Source organism: Electrophorus electricus, chromosome 10, assembly GCF_013358815.1.
Source record: "Electrophorus electricus isolate fEleEle1 chromosome 10, fEleEle1.pri, whole genome shotgun sequence".
Taxonomy (NCBI): domain Eukaryota; kingdom Metazoa; phylum Chordata; class Actinopteri; order Gymnotiformes; family Gymnotidae; genus Electrophorus; species Electrophorus electricus.
Genome location: NC_049544.1, coordinates 3,507,501 through 3,532,111, shown reverse-complemented (window position 1 = coordinate 3,532,111; position 24,611 = coordinate 3,507,501). Strand labels below are relative to the sequence as shown.

Below are 24,611 nucleotides of genomic sequence, written 5' to 3'. Positions count from 1 at the left end.
GTCAGTCAGTTTGTATATTTGCATCAACAACATTGAATCTCCTTATATATGTCTATACAAGCTTTGCACATTTAGACGTTGGGCTTTTTGCCAGTTCTTCAAAGCAAATTTGCTCCAACTCGGCCAAATTAAATGGAGAGTGTCAGCCACCTTCAGGCCATGCTACAAACCTTCCGTAGGAAAGTTGCAAGCCATTCCTTAGTAGCTTTCACTGTGTGCTTTGTTTCGCATTGTGCCACTGCCCCACAGGAAAATGGATCTATCTGACTTGAACAGCTTCTCCTCCAGGAAATGCTGTATTTGAATCTGTGTGTGTTGCCCCTGGTAGCAGCGAACTTCGGTTCCTCCTGCAGAGAAGCCCGGTACTGCCTGGGCTCTAGACTGCTCTGGATTTGCACCAAACAAAACATGTTCCTCTCAGACCAAAGAACTCAGCTTTACTCTTGTTAGACTGCAACATACTCTTCCAAAAGGTTTCAGATTGTGTCACATGGTTTATAGTAAACTTAGTTACATTTCAGACAAATGCTTTTAAAAGCGTTCTGGTAACACAGGAGAACCATTTTAACTTTGAAGTATTAAGTCTGCAAGAAATCTTTTTGAGTATACAATTAATCCAGAAAATTATTTTCCCCTGTTGAGAAATGGAACTGGAGGATAATGGTATTGAAACTCTCAGTCCTCTATGGGACTGTGGGAGATATGTTTGTTCTGGCTGTATGTGGTATATTTGTTGATCCCTACTGTCAAGGCCATAATCTTGTAAATCCAGACACTGGCAAGCACTGTGTTATAAACTGGTCCTCTTTTTAATGATTTTAGTTCCTCAAAACAATTTAGATTTTAAGATGGTTCCAAAAATCTCAATAAATGTCCAGAAAACGACACTCCTGGCTTGCTCTAAGACGACATTTACATTTCAGGAGAAACAGAGAGAGAGAGAGAGAGAGAGAGAGAGAGAGAGAGAGAGAGAGAGAAAGGCACAAAGAGAAAGGGAGTGATGAATTGGTGGAGTGATGTGTGTGATCCCCATCTGTACACATAATCTAAAAAAAACTGTTGAAGCTGCATGAAGGATACAGTTTTAAGACATGTTGTTTTAACAGCAGTATGAAGAATGATTGGTTTTCTATGTACATAAACCTTCATGAAGTCATTCATATATAAAGCAGAGTGTTTACATATAAATGCAATGGTGTTAATGGGAGAGTTTGACCAAGTTTGATCAAGTTTCAAGTTTGGTTTATTTGTCACATACATAGTCATACGCAGTATAACTCGCAGTGAAATGGTGGAGAGTGCTCTGTCCAAACTGAGGAAACAGAAAACGGGTGCATAGAGAGATATATATTCTATATATGTACAAAAATATATTAACAATGTATGTACAATATATGTATATTATGATTATATACACAATGTACAATGTATATGGTTGTGTGTATATATATGTACACAATGTACAGAATGTACAGATCCATTTTGTAAAATGACATATTTACAGTTTTTATGTTACATGGTGGTAATTGAATATATATATATATATATATATATATATATATATATATATATATATATATATATGTTATACTGTGTATACTGTGTATGACTATATACACACACAGTTATGTTACATGGTGGTGGTGGTCCCCACAGTTTATCAGTTTCCCGAATAGCCTGTGGGAAGAAGCTCCTCTTCAGTCTCTCTGTCTTGGTCTTCAGGGAGCGAAAGCGCCTCCCTGACCTCAACAGAGAGAAGAGCCTATTGTTGGGATGGGTGGGGTCCTTCACAATCCTCCTGAACTTGGTCTGGCACCGCTTGTAGTAGATGGTCTGCAGGTCAGGAAGTTCCGTGTGAGTGATGCGCTCTGCTGAACGCACTACCCTTTGGAGTGCTTGTCTCTCCTGCTTGGTGCGATTCCCAAACCAGACTGTGATGTTCCCCGCGAGGATGCTCTTGATAGTGCAGGTGTAGAAGTTCCGCAGTACCTTGGAGGGCAGTCTGAAGTCTCTTAGGCATCTGAGGTGGTAAAGACGCTGACGAGCCTTTTTTGCCAAGGAGTTAGTATGGCGGGACCAGGACAGGTCCTGCGAGATGTGAACACCAAGGTACCTGAAACTATCTACTCTATCCACCGTGGTTCCACTGATCCTCACAGGTTGGTAGTGCCGCTCCTGCTTCTTGCTGCAATCCACGATCAGCTCCTTTGTCTTACTGATGTTTAGAAGGAGATTATTTTCCTGGCACCAGTTTTCCAGGTGTTTACTCTCCTCCAGGTAGGCCCTCTCATCGTTGTCCGAGATCAGGCCCATGACAACGGTGTTGTCAGCAAACTTGACAATGATGGTGGAGCTGGAAGTGGCTGTGCAGTCGTAGGTGTACAGTGAGTAGAGCAGGGGGCTTAGGACACAACCCTGAGGAGCTCTAGTGCTGAGCGTGAGGGTGGATGAGGCACAGTTGCCCACCCGTACTGATTGTGGTCTGTCTGTTAGGAAGATGAAGATCCAGTCGCACAGGGATGTATGCAGTCCTAGATCCTCCAACTTAGTAGTGAGTAGGGAGAGGATGATAGTGTTAAATGCTGAACTGTAGTCAACAAACAGCATTTTAACATAATTTCCCCATCCCTCGTCCAGGTGGGTCAGTGTGGTGTGGAGCAGATGTGCAATTGCGTCATCAGTGGAGCGGTTGTCGCGGTATGCAATCTGCAGTGGGTCCATGGAGGCTGGCAGTGAAGATGTGATGAAGTCTCTGACTAGCTTTTCAAAGCACTTCATCACGACCGATGTGAGGGCAACAGGGCGGTAGTCATTGAGGTCGGAGGGTCGAGGTTTTTTCGGGACAGGAACGATGGTCCCGGCGATTAATGGGCAGCAGCCAGTGGCCCCAGTCTCTGCCCTAACAGGTCCATTTGGGGTTAACACTGTCCCTGTAATTATTGTTTGTTGGTGAGTGTAAGAAGCGAAGCATTACATGGCAGTCCTGGGTCAGTCTGGCCTGTTTCAGAGAGGCAACTACCAAACGACAGATCCTGTGGAGTAATATGTTACAATAAATAAAGCTGTAATAATTTGGCCAAGGAAATGTGAGACATAATTCATTTATAAATACTGAAATGTTACATATGCATAATATTTACAGGGTGCTTTTTTTCTCCTTGTTTGTGATAGAAGTGGGAAGATCAGTTTGGCAATACGAAGACGTTCTTGAGGCAGGAGATTCATGTCAAGGGACATTCTCCTTCTGCTCATACGTTTGACAAATTTTAATTTTTATTCATTCTTTCCACCTCTCTCTCTCTCTCTCTCTCTCTCTCTCTCTCTCTCTCTCTCTCACTCTCTCTCTCTTTCAGTGATGCTCCTGGACACTACTGAATCCACGTCTGAACTTGGCTGGACAACTTATCCTGATACTGGAGTGAGTTCAACTGTTTCATCAGTGTTATAGTCAGTAATCCACTCTTTAAAGGATGAGGGCATTTCACAATTTCTTTCTATGATCAGTGCCAAAGGAGCATGAGAATTCATCCTCATAAAGGGTGTCGTAAAGCACTGATGCAATGAGGTTATGATCTTAAGAGAAAGGAACATCCAAGTGTTTACTAGGCACTGACTTCAATAATGGGCTTTGCTTCCTGAGTTTCGGCTCTCTGATCTATTTGTCTGAGGGCTGTGATTTGAATACCTCTGCTTTAGAGTCTTTAGGAAGTGGTCATCTATGATTTCTGTTTTTGGTTTTTACTGTTTTCATCTAAATATGATGTGACACACATACCAAACAATCTCAGTCCTCTCTCGGCATCAAGAAAGTCAGAGAAAAAAACAACTGAGACACAAATTTGCTGACCTTCATGAATCATGCAATATTTATTTAAAAAGTTATATATTTGAAAATTCCCATGTCCACTACAAGGGTATTAATTATACAATTTCAAATGACAGTAGCTGTGCTTGAGTTTGGTAGGAACAGAACTTAATCTCCACTGTGGAGATGCTGAATCTCTAATGGCTGCTTTCATTCCAAACGCCACTGGAATCTTGTTAGGATACGTTACTCGGTGGATAGTCCAGGAGTTTTCGCCAAATGGCTGAGACTTTAGTTTGGATTTTAGGCTAGGTTGTACTAGCAGTTACACAAAGCATATCTCCAACTCCAGGCCTGGTTCACTGAACACAGAATCAGACATTTGCTGGGCAACCCCATACCCTGGCCTAAGCCCTACGGTATACCTGTGGAGAACAGGAGAAGTCACAAGTGAAGAAGAAAAGAACTGTGGAAGAATAAAAAAATGGTGAATGTGAGATGGAGACACACATTCATTATCTTTGCTTATTTTTTGCAATCTCTTTAGTCATTTATCCCCAATAGATACACTCTATCTATCTATCTATCTATCTATCTATCTATCTACCTATCTATCTATCTATCTATCTATCTATCTATCTATCTATCTATCTATCTATCTATCTATCTATCTATCTATCTATCTATCTATCTATCTATCTATCTATCCAACTTCTTGTCTTCCTATTTTTGTTTGTTCTGCATATCTTCTAATCTATCCATCTGCGCTTTTACATAACCCCGTGCTATTCTCATAACCCCTTTCTCAGTCTGCCTACTTGTATGTGAAAGCCATTGCTCACATTTGTTGGTCTGCTTCTTCCTGCCATCACTCAATTATTGCTAAATCTCTGTCACATTCCTGTTTGGCTTCCCTTACAGTGTCTGCCTCTGTGTGTATGTATGTTTGTGTGTGTGGACGTATGCCTCTTTCTGAGACGATTTGGTGTATTTCTGGAATTCTCAGCTCAGAATAAACTGCATCGGTGAGCTGGCTAGGGTGGAGGCACCCCTCCACTCCAGCCTGGCTATTTCCTACCACGGCGGCATTGTTCTGATGGAGGCGTCGGAGACAGAGCCATGACAAATCGATTTGCTCTCTGTCCTTGCCTGTCACTCCTTCCCTCCTTCCCTTTCTTTAGTGGGACGAAGTGAGTGTGCTCGACGACAAGGGCAAGCTCATCCGCACCTTCGAGGTGTGCAACGTCAACCAGAACCCCCGTCTCCAGGACAACTGGCTGGCCACGCCCTTCTTGTACCGCCAGTCTGCTCCACGGATCTTCGTCACGCTGCGCTTCTCTGTGCGCGACTGTGCTAGTCTACGCTCCCCCTCCCCAACCTGTCGGGAGACGCTGACGCTCTACTACAAACAGGCCGACTCCCAGAGGGAGCTGGAGAGGACCTGGGCCGCAGAGGTGAGGCGACCCAGCAAATCTGTTTCAAACACGTAGCGGACGCCCACTTAAATCTCACATAATGGATTTTACTGGGTACTGCCACAGAGCAGTTAGTCTGCATATATATGCACATATAGCAGAGGCTCCATAGCCATATTCATGTCTAGTTATCCTATAGCAATATTCAGAATTGGCAGTTTCTAGCTATATGCAAAACTGCCACCTCGTTAGCCTGTTAAAACACTCTGTGATTTTGGCAGCCTGTAGGCTACTACACGCCCACACACTGATACACTACCACCCTGGCAGTGTATTATCTCAGCACAGAGTTACTGCCAAGAATAAGCGTGATCTATGGGAGTTGTTGTCTGGGAAAGTTTCACCTCCATGCTTTTTGATATTGCATATTGCATGGACTACATTTCCCATTACGCTTGAAACTGGAAGCCGGCTATTTCAGATGGACCTTCTTTTGCTGTTGCTTTATGTATTGTTACTGGCCTGAAAATTGTAGAAAAAAAGGTGTATTATACGACTCAATTTCTTTTGTGTTTTTGCTGTGCGTATTTCTTTTCTGTTTTGCTGGTATGATATGAGAATAGTAATATTTTTTTAAAAATATGGAACAATAAATCCAAGCTTATATCATGTTTGCAGTATGAGAGCCGGCCTTTCACAACTTGGGTACTCAAATATTATAATTAATTCTGTCTTTCTCACTTTATCTATGACTTTGAGACAGTGCCTCACAATTCTATATCCTCGTCTGCTTTGCTCAGTTTCCCATCATACTTTGTCTTAGGTGTGCACATCTGCACATGTCAGACTTTACTTAAGTCACTGGGCTGTAAGAGGTTGTAAGCCCTACTAATCAGAAACATCATGAATGAAACTGTAAGATGAAATAAATTATTATCTTTAGACCACCTTTGGTGAAGTTGGTAATTTATGGCAACCTCATCATGTATGTCACATTTATAAAGACAGCAGGGAGCAGTGAACTGTGGGATGGGAGGTCAACCTCTATTACCACAATAGCCCTTCTGCATTCTTGAAGAAACTAAGAAAGGACTAGTCCAGTTATGCAGTCATAAGCTCATCCACGCAACTCCTTTTCTATGTGCCACTCAAATCTTTCAGCATTGGCGACACTTAATGATGCCCAAATTTAAGACCCACTAATGATGGCAATGAGGCTGTAAGGTTACTCGGGAAAGGGTCCAGATATGGACTATATACCAGAGCCAGAGACAATGTACTAAAGTAGACCATCAGCATGTGCTGAACTTCTATTTCAGACAGCCTATCTCAAACCTAAATCTACTTCTATATAGGTGTATACCATTGAAGGTCTTGGGCAAGGTTATGGACCGCTGTTGTGATTGGCAGTTAGGAAACATCCTCCACCAGCAATATTTGCCCATGTTTTGGCATTTAAGTGCGATTAATGCAGATCACTGGAGCCATGGACCTCATACCTTGTTGGATCTGTAGTTCATTAGAATTCATCTTTAAGGTCATTTTTGTTTTAAGTGTTTTGGTGCCGTGCACAGGTGGCTTTGGCTGAGAAGATAAGATCGGTGTTATTTAGTGGCCTGCAGGTTCCAGTGAATAGTGCTCTAAATTCTAGTTTACTACATCTCAGAATGTCACTATTGCCTTATACAAAAGCCAATTTTGTGTGTTTTCTCTTCATATTATTTCTCTCATAAATAACTTACATAATACTTTTTATTCAAACTCCATAAAGTTGGACTTTGCCTCCAATCTGTCACTCTTTGTGAAGCATGGGATCAAATGTGACCTAGAATTTTAAAAAAAAGCAAAAAAAAACCATTTTAACCCTTATGATTGCAACTACCATTAAAAAAAATCATGCTAGATGTTTTGTATGTAGGACGTTTTAGTTTTAATTTTCCCTTAAATTATGCAAATGACCACTGCCCAAATAAATTTCTAGGCATACTGTTGATGACTTCAACATCAAATTGCAGGCCAAACCGATGTGAACCTGTTCTGTCCTATGTGAATGTGTTCTACCAAATCTAGTGACTTTTTTTGAATTATTTGTCCACATTTCTACCGCATTTGTAAAGGTCCCAGTGTGTCTCCTTCTTCTCTCTCTCTCTCTCTCTCTTTCCCTCTCTCTCTCTCTCGCTCTCTCTCTCTCGCTCCTTAGCCTTCCAGTGGGGAGACCAGAGAGGGCTGGGTGAAGATAGACACTATCGCGGCCGACAAAAGCTTCAGCCGCGTGGAGCCCAGTCTTCCTCACCAGTACAATCCGGAGAGAATGCAGCGCGTCAACGTCAAGACCCGTAGCTTTGCACCTCTCACGCGCCTCGGGTACTATGGCGACAGGCAATTGGCCTTTCGCTCAGTCTCATGAATACGGCCGTGTGGTCCAGTGGTGAGCATGTGATGGGTTAGTGTTCAGAGACAAACTCAGTGGCAGAGTGCCACAGCTCTCTGCAGCTGCCACGGGCCTCTGCAGACCCAAAGCAATTGAAGTGAGCAAATATCAATGACATCCAATGCTAATGTGTGTGGAAACAGGGGAACAGGGATATCAAAAGGCCAGACAGCAGGAATTAGTCTGTCCTCCCATTAGCTTGGCTTCTGCCAGACTATGATAAGATAAGGTAACACTTTATTAATCCCTAAAGGGAAATTAGAGTGTCCCAGCAGCGTGCATGCAAGGCAAGCACAATAAACAAACATAATAAAAAATAAAAAAAACCAGAGAAGGCTAAGATACTATATAGTATAAATATATATATCCATAATATGTATGTGTGTGGTGGTGCTCTCTCTCTCTCTCTCTCACTCAGGTTTGTTCTGGCTATAGTGGACAGTGGAGCGTGCGTGTCACTCATGGGTGTGTCTGTATTTTACCGCCGCTGTCCAGCAGTGAGTCGTTATCTGGCCTCCTATTCAGCCACGCCCTCAGGAGCAGAGCCTACAGCTCTGGTGCCGGTGACCGGGACTTGTGTAGCTCACAGCCAATCACAAGGTGGGACAGCGCCCCGGATGCACTGTAACGCAGAAGGTGAATGGATGGTGCCTGTGGGAAAGTGCACGTGCGATGCAGGATATGAACCAAGTCAAAACAGCTCCGCCTGCCTTGGTGAGTTGTGTACTGCTACAGTCAGGTGACAAGCACTCATATTTATTTGCAGCTTTTAAGAGGGTTAACAAGGTTCTCGTTGTTATAAAATAACAGCAGCTCTCTACTCTCTATTTTACCCATGTCATGCTCCTGCAACACACACACACACACACACACACACACACGCACACACACACACACGCAGACACGGCACTGGATTTGAGCAAGTATGTACGCAAGGACACAGCTCCAAAGATTATGAGACTTTGGATTTTACTCTAACCTCTTTCCCTGTAGCTCTTTGGTCTGCATCAGTAGAGTGTGTGTGCGTGCGTTTGTGTGTATGTGGCTTGTGTCATTGTAGCGGTGAGTCAATAGTACATGGGCCCCTTGTCACTATAATTCTAATCTCTGTTTGATGGATGAGAGATAGTGTATGAGTTACTGTGGCAAGCAGCAGTGGGGGGGTGTGGTTAGCACAGATTTGTTGACTTACAAAGAGACCATCTGCAGCACTCACCGTTCTTTCATGGTCCGTTTGTGCACGGGTGCTTGTGTGCATGTGTGTCACAGCACAAATGCACATGTGAGCATCAGAGGGTTTTTTGGTGGCTGTGTTCCAGCGAGTATTTTTGTCTGCTCTGTTGCTCTTTGTGTGTGTGTGTGTGTGTGTGTGTGTGTGTGTGTGTGTGTGTGTGTGTGTGTGTGTGTGTGTAGACGCAAGTGGTCACTTGGGCAGTCTGGCAGCGGGGAAGAGGATCAGGAGGAGAATGAGTAGTGCCAGTGGTGCTCTTGAGAATAGATGGCAGAGAGGCATCAACAAGTTCCCCCACCCGAAGGGCAGCGTCGGAATGAGCGTCTGGAAGATGCCAGAGGCAGGTCGGGGACGTGGCAGGGTCAGAGTCCCAGGGCGACAGGGGCAAACGTGGAAAAGGAGTCAGGAGATACCTCAGGGAAGCGGGGAAAGAAGGGAGGTGAAGGAGAAAGAACACGGGTTGGGGGCAAAGGAGAAGGATTTGACACATTTAGGTCATGGTGATGTAATCGCCACTCGACCATGAACAGGTGACACAAACCGGGAAGGGGGAGGGGCCGGGCGTACAGTGAGTGGACACGAGTTAACGATGCATGGACTGAGCTAGCACAAATCCTTAGGAAAGGGTTGGTGATGGAGTAGCAGGGAGCCTGGGGGTGGCAGTCTTACTCTTAATGAAGTTCTGTATGACCCACTTGTCTGGGTGCTCATTCTAGCCATTATGCTTGCAGTTCTAGGCTCTGAAATGCACAAACATAAAACCACAGACATGCACATTCATGCAGTGAAGAATCCTGGCACGGAAACACGCAGTGGATCAGATGCTGCCTCAAAGACACGAAGGAGAAAAAAAAAAAAAAACACACACGCCACACATGCACAACAACCGCACACACACACACACACACACACACACACACCACACATGCACAAGAAACACACACACCACACATGGACAAAACTGGACAGTTTTGCACAGATGGACAAAACTGGACAGCCGTGTTGCTGCTTGCTCTCCCTCTCTCGCTCCCTCTCTCCTGTTTTTCTCTGCATATAGGAACAAATTCACAAGGCTTTAGTAATTCACTGCGCTGATTACATAAGGTGAGTGTCAGTACGTTGGAAACCTAAAGGAAAATTTCCTTCATACACCCAACCCAGCATTCCAATGTGTAGATGTTTTGCTTTAGTTTTTTTAGCTGCAAAGACCTAATACCATCATAGTAATATACAAATATACAGCAATTTGTATGTAATAAAATATAATAATATATGTATGTGTGTGTGTGTGTGTGTGTGTGTGTGTGTGTGTGTGTGTGTGTGTGCGCGTGTGCGTGCATGTATGTGTGTGTGTGTGTGTGTGTGTGTGTGCATGTGTGTGCATGTGTGCACGCGTATGTGTGTGTGTGTGCGTGTGTGTGCATGCGTATGTGTGTGTGTGTGTGTGTGTGTGTGTGTGCGTGTGTGTGTGTGTGTGTGTGTGTGCGTGTGTGTGCATGCGTGTGTGTGTGTGCGTGTGTGTGCATGTGTGCATGCGTGTGTGCGTGTGCATGCGTGTGTGCGTATGTGTGTGTGTATGTGTGTGTGTGTATGTGTCTGCGTGTGTGTGCGTGCGTGCGTGCGTGCGTGTGTGTGTATTATTAATATACCCACTAAAATACAGGAAGCTAGCCAAGCAATAGTCCAAAACAGACATGGGCCATAAACGTGGGCCGTCCACAGATCACAGGGACCAAAATCAGGTGCAGACAGAAAAGCAAAAAACAAGAAGCAGAAATCAACAAAAAACAACAGCAAAATTGAGCAACACACTTAACCAGACAGTGAAAGCACAAGCTGGGTTTGCAAAGAGTGGTGACAACATGCTTTAAACAGACAGGCTTGTATGCCAAATGCAGAACAGGTGATGTGAAGGATGTGGAGAGCAGGAAGGAGTGATAGAGGTGAAAGCATGAACAGATGTCATGACCTAAAGGTGAACTTTGTCGCACCAGCGTGGACTTTCCCCATTAAAAAAAAAAAAGTCATGTATTATAATTCAATATTTGACCCAAAAAAAATGTAGTCTAACTCAAATAAATATATACCATTACTAAAATAAAGGGTCATTCCAACTGAAGGTTTTCTGCTTTGACCATACCTTATTTTACAGTTTTTCTCAGTCATTTTGGAACAGAGCTGAAATTCTCCAAATTACTTGTTCAAATTCCCCATCATCTTTTCACTTGGAAAATCATAAAAGCAGTTTCTCATTCCTTTGAAAGAATTGCAAATGCTTTGGTACATCCATGCCAATCTGTTTCTTACATTATCAGTTACTTGGTTCATGTTGTTAAAAATGTATTCTACTTGTTTTCTATTAAAGAGTCTTACCGCCCAAACATTTAAGCATTAGTTTATTGCACAGGTCATTGCATTCAAAAGTTATCATAATCTATCAAACATATTTTCTATATTTGTATTATACTGTTTTTTAGAAATGTCTCCTGAATTGATGGATTGCTCTCAGGTGAATGCAAATGTGTGTATGAAGGCGAGTGCCGTACAACCAGAGGTGGGTAGAGTAGCCAAAAACTGTACTCAAGTAAAAGTACAGTTACGTTAAAAATAATACGTGCTCAAGTAGAATAAAAGTAGTCATTATTACTTACTAAGTAAAAGGAGGACATGTTCTGTTAAAAAGGCTAGTCAGGTAGGGAGTTACTTCATCGTAGCTCATTTAATAACACCAGGCAACAACAGATATATATACACAGTAGATATACCACAGACTGAAATATGTGATTCTCATTGTTCTTTTTACACTGAATTCAAATCTGTTTCAAATATGTTTATCTCAGGCATAGTTTTAAAGTAAATTTCAAAGTAAGCATGTATTACTTATTCATAAATAAGGCTATGATTACACGTAAAATATAAACTGTCTTGCACAAGTTTATTAATTTCATGAATTGTTGGCCCCAAGAACAACCCTCTTCAGTGTCCAGTAATAGTCTGCCAACATAGAGGGGCTCCACCTTCCTTGGTACTGATTTTCCATAGACCTACTATACATAATGATATTTTAGCATAATTTGTTTTAAACTATTTGTCCTAAGTAGACAGCTAAAAGCACTTTGGTTGATCCCGTCTGCTAAATGCCATACATGTAGGCACAAATATAATATAAAAAAATATAAGTATAAAAAAATATTTTAAAATTATGGTTGATAGACCATGAAATATTTGGATTCAGCATGCAAAAATACTTTATAAACAGCTGTTTTTCTTTGGTCTGGGACTTTATCTTACTTAGTTGATGTGTTTTGTTTAAGCTATATGAGGTTTTTCATATCGGCTAAATATTGAGCATATAACATAAGTCACAAGCATCACATTGAATTTGGTAACCACTTTGTGATTAATACAATTTCTGGGAATTTTCTGATCTCTTGCCCCAGGTCACTTACTAGACATTTTACTTTTCATTATATTTACATTGCAATTATGCGACCGTTCAGTCAGACGGGCTGCCTTGTTAGATATCCTACATTGTCTAGCTAATAACTGCATGTGTATGTGGTCGAAGGAAATATGAATATAGAAAATTGTCACAGGTGATTGAAAAGACACAGGTGATTGTATTAACAGGTGGAGATACGAAGCAGGCAGCAGAACCCAAAGAAACCAAAACAAGGAAGTAAACAAATGGGTTGCATTGCCGTGGTAACCGTGACGCTAGGGAGGGGTGAACAAGGCAGAACCCCCCTTTAACACGTGGCTCCCAACGTGCAAAACAGAAAAGCAAGAACCAGGGAACAGAAACCAGACTAGACATGTACAGGCACAGAAAACAGAACAGGAACTGAGAATGATGGTGAAATCACGGGTAACACCAAGAACCAGAACTGGAGATGCCACAGGACGAGACTCAGGGGACCTAAACGGAGAACTGGGAAACAACGCAAACAACGGGACAGGACTCTGTACAAGGAGGGACTGGACAGCACGTGGCAAAATAGAATGAATTAGGGATTGCAGAAATGACACAGGGACGGGAACATAGACAGACATTGGCACTGGAACAGATACAGTCAAGGGCACAGCAAATGAAGCAGATATAGACAAAGGGATTGACATTAGCAACCACAACAGGAGCTGGGAAATGCACAGGTGATACAAATGAGGTGAAAACCAAAACAAGGACTGAAACGAGATTGGAGAAAATGAACCAATGACATGAGACAGGGAAACCATTAAGACAGGGACACTAGCCGAGCCCAGCTGTGACACTGAGTAGGAATGTAAAGTACCATCTTTTAAAAAGATTGTACTCTTAAAAATACGATTTGTTCAAAAACTTACTTAAGTAAATGTAACAAAGTAAATATAGCGTGTTCCTACCCACCTCTATGTACAACAGCCTTGTCGTTTATGTATCGCTATGACATGCTGTCCACAGATTAGAGTACAAATAGTAAAAGCATAAATGTGAATCCTATCTGATCTCTTGCAATCAATCTCCTACATATAATAATGTCTAACTGCACTGCTGAAATTGATATATGCAACACAGAAAAGTGTAGCCTTGTGCATTTTCATTCACTGTCATCAAAACTGTAGTCATCAGAAAACACAGAGTACCCTGTTCTAGTAGGCATCAGAAAATACTTAGAGTACCCTGTTCTAGTAGGCATCAGAAAATACTTACAGAGTACCCTGTTCTAGTAGGCATCAGAAAATACTTACAGAGTACCCTGTTCTAGTAGGCATCAGAAAATACTTACAGAGTACCCTGTTCTATTGTCAACATGGCTAAGTATTTTGGCTATCTTGTTCATAAACAATGACACAAGAACTTGTCATTCTGAAGGCACTGACATGTTCTTTAAGATAAACATTTACTTTTAAGACATAAACTGAGGATTTTGTCACAGGCTTTTGCAGGTAAGCAAATGTAATTCTCAATAATCTAAACAGTGCTCACCAAAAAAAATAAAATAAAAAAAATCACAGTTTGTTAAAGATACAATTGTCCATTCACAGCCAATAATTCTGTTTGGAATAGAAAAAAATGGTCTGTTTGCCTCTGCTATGGAAAGCTCTAAAGCTTTGGTTCTCCATCCTGAAGCAGTGCAGTCCTAAGCCCTGGAGGCCAGCCATCGCAGTCTAACCAGGGTGGGCGGGATGTGTTGGAGCAGCTAGTAATGGGCAAACAGCGCATTAAACCCCAGCGAATGAGAAGATGGCTGGCTGGCTTCTCACACATGCTTCTGGGATCCCCAAAAGGTGGTGAAAGCAAGTTGAAAAGTAACACTCATTTAATTGTTAAGGAATGCACGGATGTGGTGACACATGAACCCAGCCTGGATAGCAATGCTGACTGGAATCGGATGTTGTTTCCTGACATGGATGAGTGAGCAGCTAATGATGGCATATTTGAGCACCAAGGCCCTATACAAAATTCCAAAAGGTTGCTTCCCAATGGGACCTTAAAGAGCCCGTAGCATGAAACAATTACACCTGCTCAACCCTATTCAAAAGACCTTCTGTAGAGTCTGCCTGAAGCCATCCATATGTCTTTGTTTACATTTAATGAACATTTGTTGCCTTGGGAACAATTTCTTGAATACTTTGACATAATGATTCGTATTCATAAACTTTGATAGGTTGGTGAAGAAGATCAACGTTTAAAAGCTATTCTGCAACTGCAGGATGGTTAGTAAACCATCTTACTAAGGCATTGACAGTTGTCAGTTGTAAGCAAAAGGATGAAGTTATCCATTGAATTAGTTGAAATGATTTTCAACTCTAGGGTGTTCCATGAACAGGTCCAAAGTAAAGGACACATGTTGGGTTGTAGTATGTTTCTATAAAAACATTATAAAACACTCACAGAAAATATTTCTCAGTGCGAATTTAGCAGCAATATGTCTCTTAAGGCTGATCTCTGCTGCTTGTTTGACAAGCCCTGGCTTGGTAGCATTCAGTGCTAACAGTCCTTTACCTGTGTGCAATAGCCTTTTGCACAGTCAGTCAGTATAGTCAGTCAGTTACTGTATAACCCAAATTTCTTTAATGTTTAATTTGGAGCTTTGGATGTTTGTATTGACTTCAAAGAGGATCTGTTGTGTAGTTTAGGCAGAGTGGTGCCCCCCATCCCTCCATTAGCCTTCACCCAACAATTAACCCCTCTTCTCTCCAAACCGCTTCTTGAGGGTTTGTTGTTACTATAGAGTCACTGGCTGCCACAGGAAGAGGATTGATCCAGGACCCTCCTGTTCTGTTAGTGTGAGAGGTTCCAGCCACACCCAAAGGGTTTTATATTCATTGCCAGTGGAATGTCAGGATTTTATATATATATATATATATATATATATATATATATATATATATATATATATATATATATATATATATATACTACAGTGAGAGCAAGAGAATGAGAATAAAAAGAATGGGTTTTTATTTTCACTGTCTGTACAAGTGCATTTGAGTGTCAGTTTGTGTTTTTCTGTACTGCTTGTTTCTGGAGGCTCTATCTGAGCCACAGTGTGTGAGCATGTATGTTAGAGTGTTTGTGTGATCTGAGCCATTGTGTGTGTGTGTGTGTGTGTGTGTGTGTGTGTGTGTGTGAGAGAGAGAGAGAGAGAGAGAGAGAGAGAGAGAGAGAGAGAGAGAGAGAGAGCGAGAGAGAGAGAGAGAGAAAGAAAGAAAGAGAGAGAGAGAGAGAGAGAGAGAGAGAGAAATTGGGTCAGCGATCTAAATACCATGTACGATGTCATCGGCAAATTATACACTCCACTGGCATCTCTCTCAATCTCTCTCTCTCTCTCTCTCTCTCTCTCTCTCTCTCTCGTTCACTCTCTCTCTCTCTCTCGCTCTCTCTATTTCCATCTCTTGCTCTCCTTCACTCTCTCCCTCTCTGCCTGTTTGCCCCTTTGTTTCTCTTGATCTGCATCTATGAATTACTCCTTTTCAGTCTTTAAGAATTACAATTTTTTTTCTCTTTGAAATGTCAACTTTCTCCCATTTCTGTTTCCTTCCCATGGAAAACCAAACTTTCCTTGTCATTACTCCCTCTCTGCTTCTCTGATGTTTGCTTCTTTCAAACACAAACACAAACACAGACTACAACTGCTTTAAAACAGCTTTACTCAGACTATACTCAGACTTTACTCGGAGTATGCCCAGCACTTGATTGCACTTGCTTGCCCTGAGATGCCACGTTGAATAGTGCAAAATCAAGTTATTTAAACTTAAACTCATGTAAAGCATTTGTTGACCTCTTCCATCACAAGTATCGGAGCAAACAGGAAGAAGACCAAGCATCATCTTTTAATTCATCTTCTTGTTTTCACATTGTCTCATTCGCTTCTCTAAGCACTGCCTCATATAAGCAAAGAGGAGAAAGGAAACATTTCCTCCAGGTACCACCTGGTGTGGCTGCATTCTGTCTATAGCAGAATGGAATTACGGGATAGGAGAGCAGGAGCACAGGGGTGCATGGAAAGCTGTGATTGGTTAATGCTGGGTGTCAGCGAATAGTGTCGGCGAACAAGAGCAGGCTATGTTAAGACGTGGGAGGTGAGTGCTGAGGTCCTGGGAAGTTTGGTACCTGAAGCGAAGCACCTTTGTCACGGCTGCAGTAGAACACGTTGGATAATGAGATCAAACAACATAAAAGACAGATGGAAAATGCATCTCGCTGCTTCTCTCTCTCTGTCTCTCTCACTCATTCTTTCCTCCATCTCTCCCTCAGTCTCCTTCACCTTCATCATCACACTCAAAGACACATACACATGCACACACATTTAAATACATGCACACACACAGACCCCAACGCAGAGACAATACTGAATACCGAAGTTAGGCTTGAAACGGTGTTAGTTGTTAGACAGCGCTATACAGCCGAAGCCCGAGGTGTGTGAGGAGGTTAAGGTTTACGGACCCCCACACCCTCACGCACGTATCTGCTCCTGCCTCTATTACCATGTCACTACATCTCAGCGTGTTAAAACTCTCTTTAGTTGCAGTGTGAACCTTAACCACAGCAGCATCTGTTTTCATTTTGGTTTTGTTTATATTGATACACAGAACTGCACTGGTATAATCTGGTCATTTTAGCATAAGTATGAACATCTTTACTGTAAAACATTTTTACTGTAAAAAAGAACATTTTTAATGTAAAATTGTAGATGCAAATACACTTGAAGAGAACTGGTGATGCCCTGTGGCTTGTATTTGCAAACCATATAGTATGTCAGAAGGTCAGCTGACATCTAGAGTGATAGAAGACCTAAAACACTGGATCACTGGATCACTGGTCGCACCTGGATCACTGGTGATCTCTAGTTAAAAGCTGGTATTTTTCAGGGTCAGAAAAAAAGGTTTTTTTAATTATTATTATTATTGACTAAATTATACAATTTCCGTTTTTTTTTTCTGTTCAAACAACTGTTAGCAAAAGTACTGCAAAGGTTTTTATGAAGTAGATCCTTCTAAAATTACATTAATGCACATATTCATAATTTTTTTTTTTTTTTTTTTTTTTTTTTATAACATTGCACTGTAATTACACCCCAGGCCAGACAGTATAGGCTATATTCAATTATTTTGCATAGATGCATTTTCATTTGCACTATTGTTTTTGAAGTGGATGCCAAATAATCGTTTAACCCCCAACGAGGAGTCAGGGGAGAGAATATATACCTTCACTGCCTAATCAATCTGCAATCTGTCCACAGGGTGTGTTTGACACTTGTGGAAATGGTGTGTGCAATGAAAAACATTTCATTTGCTGTCCATGAAAATGCATCACTCAGCAACTGACCTTGATAAGATTGGCACTTTCATGACGTGATGGCCTGCACACTGATTTTGCACCTTTAACGGCAACGTGTGATTAGAGCTGATGTTGTATACAGAGCCTTTTGAACTCGTCATGTCATTCTTCCTCCTAACTTCCACCTCCTTCCACTTTTTGCCTCACCCCTGTGCTGCTCCACCCCCCACCCCCCCAACTCCACCACATCCTCCACCCACAGCCTGTCCAGTGGGCACCTATAAGGCCTCCGCAGGTTCGGCTCCCTGCATAAGGTGCCCAGCTAACAGCAGGACGGGTCTGGAGGCCTCTGAAGAGTGTGAGTGCCGTAGCGGGTTCTACCGGGCACCAGGTGACGCCAGCACCACTGCCTGCACGGGTGAGCAGCCCACGGGCACCCACAGGGTGACTGCACCGGTGCAGACAACACAGCAAGGGTATAACATCACTGAACAAACAACGTAGCCGCTGACTAGCAATCATGGCCAATCAGGCTTGGAAATGACATTGTGATGTTGATAGTGGAGCTGGAAACAAGGCTAAAAATGACCTAAATTTTATTGTGGTTAGCGCCTTGTGTAGGAGCTGGAATGCAGGGTGGAAGCGTTAAGGGTGCTGTACTGTGTCTGGATCCCCCAGGACCCCCCTCTGCTCCTGTCTCTCTGTCGTGGGAGTATGAGAGCTCTAAAGGAGGGGTGGCTCTGTACTGGAAGCCCCCACAGGACATGGGCGGTAGGAGCGAGGTGTGGTATGGCGTGGTGTGCCGCATCTGCCCCGCCGCCAAAAACAGCCCCTCCAGCGTCTGCTCGTGGTGCGGCGAGACGGTCACATACGGGCCCTCTCAGACCGGCCTGAGGCAGACCAAGGTTACCCTCGGCAACCTGCTCACCAGAGTCACCTATGTCATACAGGTAAGTGAACCCATAAACATCCGAATCACACAGGAGCAAAGACCACATTGCTCATGAACAGAGAAAAGAACACTCTTTAATTATCACATTCATTTTTCTACTTTTTTCTACTCATTTTGATGTTATGTAGAAGATTGACTCAAGCAAGCCAGCCACTTCTCCTGCCAAATATTATTAGATCTAAGCACATAATACACAAAGAAGCTGGCCATTTTCCCAAGCTATAGAACTGAGAGAAGGAATACCTGTTTACAAAAAGGGCAGCCATTATTTAACCTAGGGGGTTCTTACAGGACTACAAAATAACTATTTTAAAATTTCAGCAAAGTATCCAATAACAAAATGACATCACCAGAAAATGTATTTGTTTTTATACCCAGTGAGCCCATGAGAACCTTCAATTCTGAACAGCCTCTAGAATTCAGATACAACCTGGTTTTACTGTGTTTTATGTAAGTGTTTTGTTTAATTGACACTGTCAGACTGATTTAATTGTACCTGTAATCTGTAATTTTCTATCTAGTCTTACATAGATCAATTTTTATAATATAATCATAATATCATATACTGCACATTTTGTTATTTGTCAGTGTCATGGCTGTGTTTAGAAACGTCTGTAGATCATCTGATGAACAACTTTGCTATGGTTTTCTGACTGACCGACAAAATTAGATGTAACATAGTAGCTAACATAGTAGCTAACACTAGTTGTGTAAAGAGCCTAAGGAGTACAAACAAATAACTGATAAACAAATAAAACTGATAAAATATGATAAAAAATTGGTGAGTTAATATGACATGTGCTGACACTGAAGTGTCGTCCCTGTTATATATAATGTTAATAACATTAAGATGTAATCATAATAATATATAATAAATATATAATATTCATAATGTATACATATAATATGTGCATATATTATGAATTTTATGCAACCAAAGATTTCTTTTTTTAATTTAAGTGCTGCTAAAGTGCTGGTGTAAACAAAGACGTTTACTGACAACTAATTCAAACACTTGGGGCACTCATAGATATATATCCTTTCCATATCACCTCACCTTTATGTATTAGCAAGGAGCTTTTGTATAACGCTACACCACTCATATGAACCTCAGGGTGTTAGCACACACTTACAAAGATTATGTCCCTAAATGCCTTTAGAGTCCAATATCCAGTGCCATCCATCACATAACAATGCACAGAAAAGCTCAGTGCTGTATGCGTACAAATTATATTTGGTACAAATATAAGTGTGATATTTAAACAGAATGCATATGGGATTTTTTCTAATTGGTTTGCTGGGCCCAGTACCAAAACACGGTGTACATCTAATGCATAATATCTAATGCAAGGCTGGGTAATGTAAACCTGGCCCACTGTCACCTCTATTAGCAGCGACCACGAGACACCACATTACCCATGAGCGTCCACATCATACATGTCAGGTGACCCAGTTACCCATGAGCACTTCAATTGTAAATGCACCTGGATTCCATTTACCAAAAGCCAAAAGGTTATATAAGGAGAATAAATGGTCCGCTTTAGTGCAGCTCTTCTTCCTACACCAGCGCATTCAGAGCTGACCCTTTCCCACTCATGGCTGTGAACTGAACCTGAAAGTGCGCTAGTCATCTCTGAGTGTAAGGAGAAAACACATCAGTGGGATATTTATACACAAGGTCTATTTGCAAAAATTGCCCTTCTATATGTTATCTCTTTTTTGACCATTAGATATAGTGGTTATTCCATTTCTGTATAAGACTGGCTTTTTCTTCAAATTCCGTAGCCTCAGAAGATTTTATGAAAGAAACCCTGCTGTAATGTGATATGCAACTGACTTCAGTTCTGTATTCTAAGTTTTTTATTCTTATATATAGCATGCACACATTATGTTTTGTTAGTTGTTTTTGTGTTTATATTTGTAATTTGCAGCACTGGAGTTTAAGCTTTGCTCTTGATTAGTTTTAGCTGAACAAATAAAAACTGAATTACTGAAGGATGTTTTCATTAAAAAAGTCAGCAACAACAAAAAAAAACAAAAACCCTACATGATGCTATATGAAGGCCAGAAATGAGCTATAGTGCACATGGGAGACTTTCTTGAAAGATTTGTGCTTTGTGAACGGTTTCGACTGGCAGATTCAAGCGATGAATGACGTGTCTGCCCTCAGTCCCTTCCCACCCCAGTCTGCTACCATCAACTTCACCACCAGCCAGTCAGGTAAGAGAGCTTATCTCCTCATTCTTACAAAAACCGCTCTGTGTAATTAAAGTAGGTGTGTTTGGACATGTGTGTGACGGTGTGTATGTTTGTTTGGATATGTGTGCGGAGGTATAGGTGTGTTTTGCAGGATGTTGGTTTGCAGTGTGCAAGTGTATGTGTATCTCTGTGTATCTCTGGTTAGTGGTGCCTGCCTGCCTGTCACCCACTATCAGCGACTTTGCACAGACTCTTGTGTCCTTCCATATTCTCTCTCTCTCTCTCTCTCTCTCTCTCTCTCTCTCTCTCTGGGTCACAATTTCCTGGCAACTCACATAATGGTCAAGGAAGTTAAAAAGGGTGAGAAAGATAAAGGGGTAGATGGTAATTAGTTTGGGAAGAAAAGGCAACATTAACTGCCCCACCCTGTTCTCACAATCCATTTTCTTTCAGTGCTGATCCCTCTGATTCTCTCTCTCTCTCTCTCTCTCTCTCTCTCTCATTTTTCTCTGCCTTTGACTTCATGTGACTTTATTTAGCATTTAACCCTCTGCTGAATGTCCACGTTCGTCCACATGACTGACATACAGCTTGTCTGGTGATCAGGGGGCAAGGACATCCAGGTCTTCCAACAGTACCTGTATAACTGCCTAACATAAACAGTGTCTCACATTCACTGTTGTGTTTTGTTATTGAATCCATCTGATCTGAACATCCACAGACTGGTGTATCCTGCTGCCCTGAGTTCTTTTAAAACTATTTAAAATCCTCTAGTGTTATGAAAACAAAGGCAGAATTTATATATATTATATATATATATATATATATATATATATATATATATATATATATATATATATATATAAATTCTGCCTTTGTTTTCAATGATATATATTTAACGTGAGTTATGTTGATGCCCTCATGTGGTTATAGTTATGATGACAGTCTATTTATCTGTCTGACAGTCTATTTATCTGTCTGACAGTCTATTTATCTGTCTCTGTCTATTTATCTGTCTGACAGTCTGTTTATCCGTCTCTGTCTATTTATCTGTCTCTCTACAAAACTGGACAGGTATCCTATCCGTTGTTCTGTCTCTCTCCATCTCTGTCCAGCCCTGTCTTTCTTCATTTGTCTTTCACTCTGATTCTCTCAGTACCTTCTGAGGTTCCCGTGCTGCATCAGCTCAGCAGTTCCTCAGACTCCATCACCCTGTCCTGGCCTCAGCCGAACCGGCCCAACGGAGACATCCTGGAATATCAGCTCCGCTACTATGACAAGGTCTTCCGCACCGCAAATAAACCAAATGCTCCAGCACCTCCGCAGGCGATTTCAAACTAACCCAGCACGCTTGGCTTGGTCAGACGTGCTTGACAGCGGTCGAGATCAACCTGTAGGACAGCAGATATCCAGGAGCGCAGTGCGGAATCGTTACATTATGCAAAAACCAAATTAAAATGCCAAACCAAAATAGATGCTGATAACAGCCAAGCATTTGACTGCTTCTGATTTTTCCATATGCAGCTCTTTGAATATGAATCACTACCCTGCAATTACACGGCTGGTACTTGAATCCATCCCCCATGCAGCCTGATTTAAAGGCAACGGTATTGCTGCATCATCCAAACCTCCTCTATGTGCGAACGACGTGTCTGCCCTCAGACACAAGTGGGCCGGATTTAAGCTCTGTCAATCAATCATTTAACACAGTATGCCATGAATAAGGAGCCAAACTCCATTCCACTAAGTTTATTCAGTACATCCAGACATCACCGCAAAACCTGTGTTGCAATCATGCTGACTTCTGCCCTTTCAAAAATCCTGAAAAGATCATCACATTTATGATGTGTTTTTATCCTTTATGCCTAACTGGCTAAATTAAGCTAATTAAGCACAATGAAGCTGGCATGCTTTGTCCCTGTGTAGGGCTCTGAAGAGACCAGTGTAGTAAGCGTGTTCAGCGAGACCAACACCATGACTGTGACCTCACTGATCCCGGGCTCCATCTACGCCTTCCAGATCCGCGCACGCAACGAGAGAGGCTTCGGTCCTTACAGCCATACTATCTACTTCAGTACCATGGCCAGGGGTATGGCACATCGCCACTGCTGTGCTAACTGTCTGTCACTAAGGACAGTTACACACTGTTAGTCTATACTTCAGAATTCTCTTTAATATACTGCTGTTAATGACCAGTCTGCTATATGCATTATGATACTGGGAGTGCTACGACATGAGGGCGTGGTTTAGCTCTATGTTTTGTGTATCAAGCTCACTAAGTTTGACATGTTCTCATTTTCAAAGCGATGGCTGTTGACCGGGTTTGCATCAGAGGCTGTGGCTGAGGGCTGTATTTGAGGTCTGCACGCCAAGGTGTCCCCTTTTACTCATTCTGTCCCTGTAGAGGAGAATTCGAGGCAGATTCAGAACCGCCTGCCGCTAATGGTTGGGTCAGTGATGGGCGGAGCTGCGTTTCTATTGGTGGTTGCAGCAGTTGTCGTGGTGTTTGTCTTCAGAAGGTAAAAGTACAACTTAACATGCTTAAACATTAATGGTATAATCTTGGTATAAAACATTTGAAATGCACAATTAAATAATATTAGACCATTTCAATAGTACATTAAATAGTAAATAGAAATGGTATGAATATCTACTTATAATAATATAATGTCATACTGTGTTTTTCTTTCATTAGCAAGAGAAGAGAGAGCCCATACAGTGACAGACTTCAAAGATATATTAGCAACCGAGGTGAGCATACAAGCATGTGTGTACTGCTGTACCATGTTATACACTCTGGCTAACATGTGCATCGGCCACTATGACAGAGAGAGTCACCATTGGGGCGAACAGGCCCTGAGAGTTGTCTATAGAGTGAGTTTTCTCTCAGGCAGTGGACGGTGAAGCCTTGGGCCCTTCCCTCCACACACAGCACACTCCTCGGCTCCTGGTGCTGCTTTAAATATTTCACATCAACATATCAATGGAGCTGCAGAATCATTATGCGGATGTCACATTATTAACATGTGCTCTGTGTTGGCTCAGCTGGGGCCAAGTATTACGTAGACCCCTCCATGTATGAGGACCCAAGTGAGGCAGTAAAAGAATTTGCCCGAGAAATTGAGCCCACTCAACTGAAGATTGAGGAAGTCATCCGAGCTGGTGAGTAGACTGACCCGAGAGGACTTGACCTCTTGTTCAGCTCATATTATTTGAAATGTATACATCAGAAAAAAATTACCTGCGTGTGTGTGAGAGAGAGAGCGAGCCTTCAGAAGCCTTCATATTCATAGGGTGAAACCTTCAGACTGAAATATTAGACAATAAATGCATTCCAGTGAATTCCAGAGAATGAATTTTAACTTGTTAACTTTGGCCTGGTCAGCTAATACTATTTATCCTCATGTAGCAAGCTGTTTAGCCAACATCAACCAAATATTTGTTTTATATGCAAAATATAGGATCAGTGTTACATAGATACAATTCAGTAGCTTGCTAGCCACATTAGGAAACAAATGAACTGTCTAGGCATAACTGCCCAGCTGTCAAGAGAAACAAACGCATGCAAAAAAAATGCAACACATAATGTATTCTTTCGTCCAGTGATGTCGCAGTGACATTGCGGGGCATTCCGGATAAAGGGATTTAACTGCAATTCCCTTGACCCACATCACAAGATAAGTGTGCAGGGAATACAAGGCCACTGCTTAGAGACCCCGGGGAATAGAATGCAGATTATGTTTTAGAGCTGCCTTCAAAGCTGTACAATTGGCTTTCCTAAAGCTCCAGAACCATCTACAGCCGAGTGCCATTC

At 42.0% G+C, this 24,611-nt stretch overlaps 1 protein-coding gene across 1 annotated transcript in view; it reads left to right on the top strand.

Annotated features, from left to right (window-relative positions):
- Positions 1 to 24,611, top strand: part of ephb6 (eph receptor B6) — a 39,100-nt gene that overhangs the window by 6,950 nt on the left and 7,539 nt on the right. Inside the window, exons 2-13 of the mRNA XM_026999110.2 lie at positions 3,354 to 3,418; positions 4,987 to 5,259; positions 7,421 to 7,584; positions 8,070 to 8,365; positions 17,909 to 18,064; positions 18,325 to 18,596; positions 20,737 to 20,818; positions 21,954 to 22,078; positions 22,724 to 22,886; positions 23,202 to 23,316; positions 23,493 to 23,548; positions 23,843 to 23,959. Coding sequence (XP_026854911.2) covers positions 3,354 to 3,418; positions 4,987 to 5,259; positions 7,421 to 7,584; positions 8,070 to 8,365; positions 17,909 to 18,064; positions 18,325 to 18,596; positions 20,737 to 20,818; positions 21,954 to 22,078; positions 22,724 to 22,886; positions 23,202 to 23,316; positions 23,493 to 23,548; positions 23,843 to 23,959 — 1,884 coding nt within the window. The remainder of the gene's footprint in view (positions 1 to 3,353; positions 3,419 to 4,986; positions 5,260 to 7,420; positions 7,585 to 8,069; positions 8,366 to 17,908; positions 18,065 to 18,324; positions 18,597 to 20,736; positions 20,819 to 21,953; positions 22,079 to 22,723; positions 22,887 to 23,201; positions 23,317 to 23,492; positions 23,549 to 23,842; positions 23,960 to 24,611) is intronic.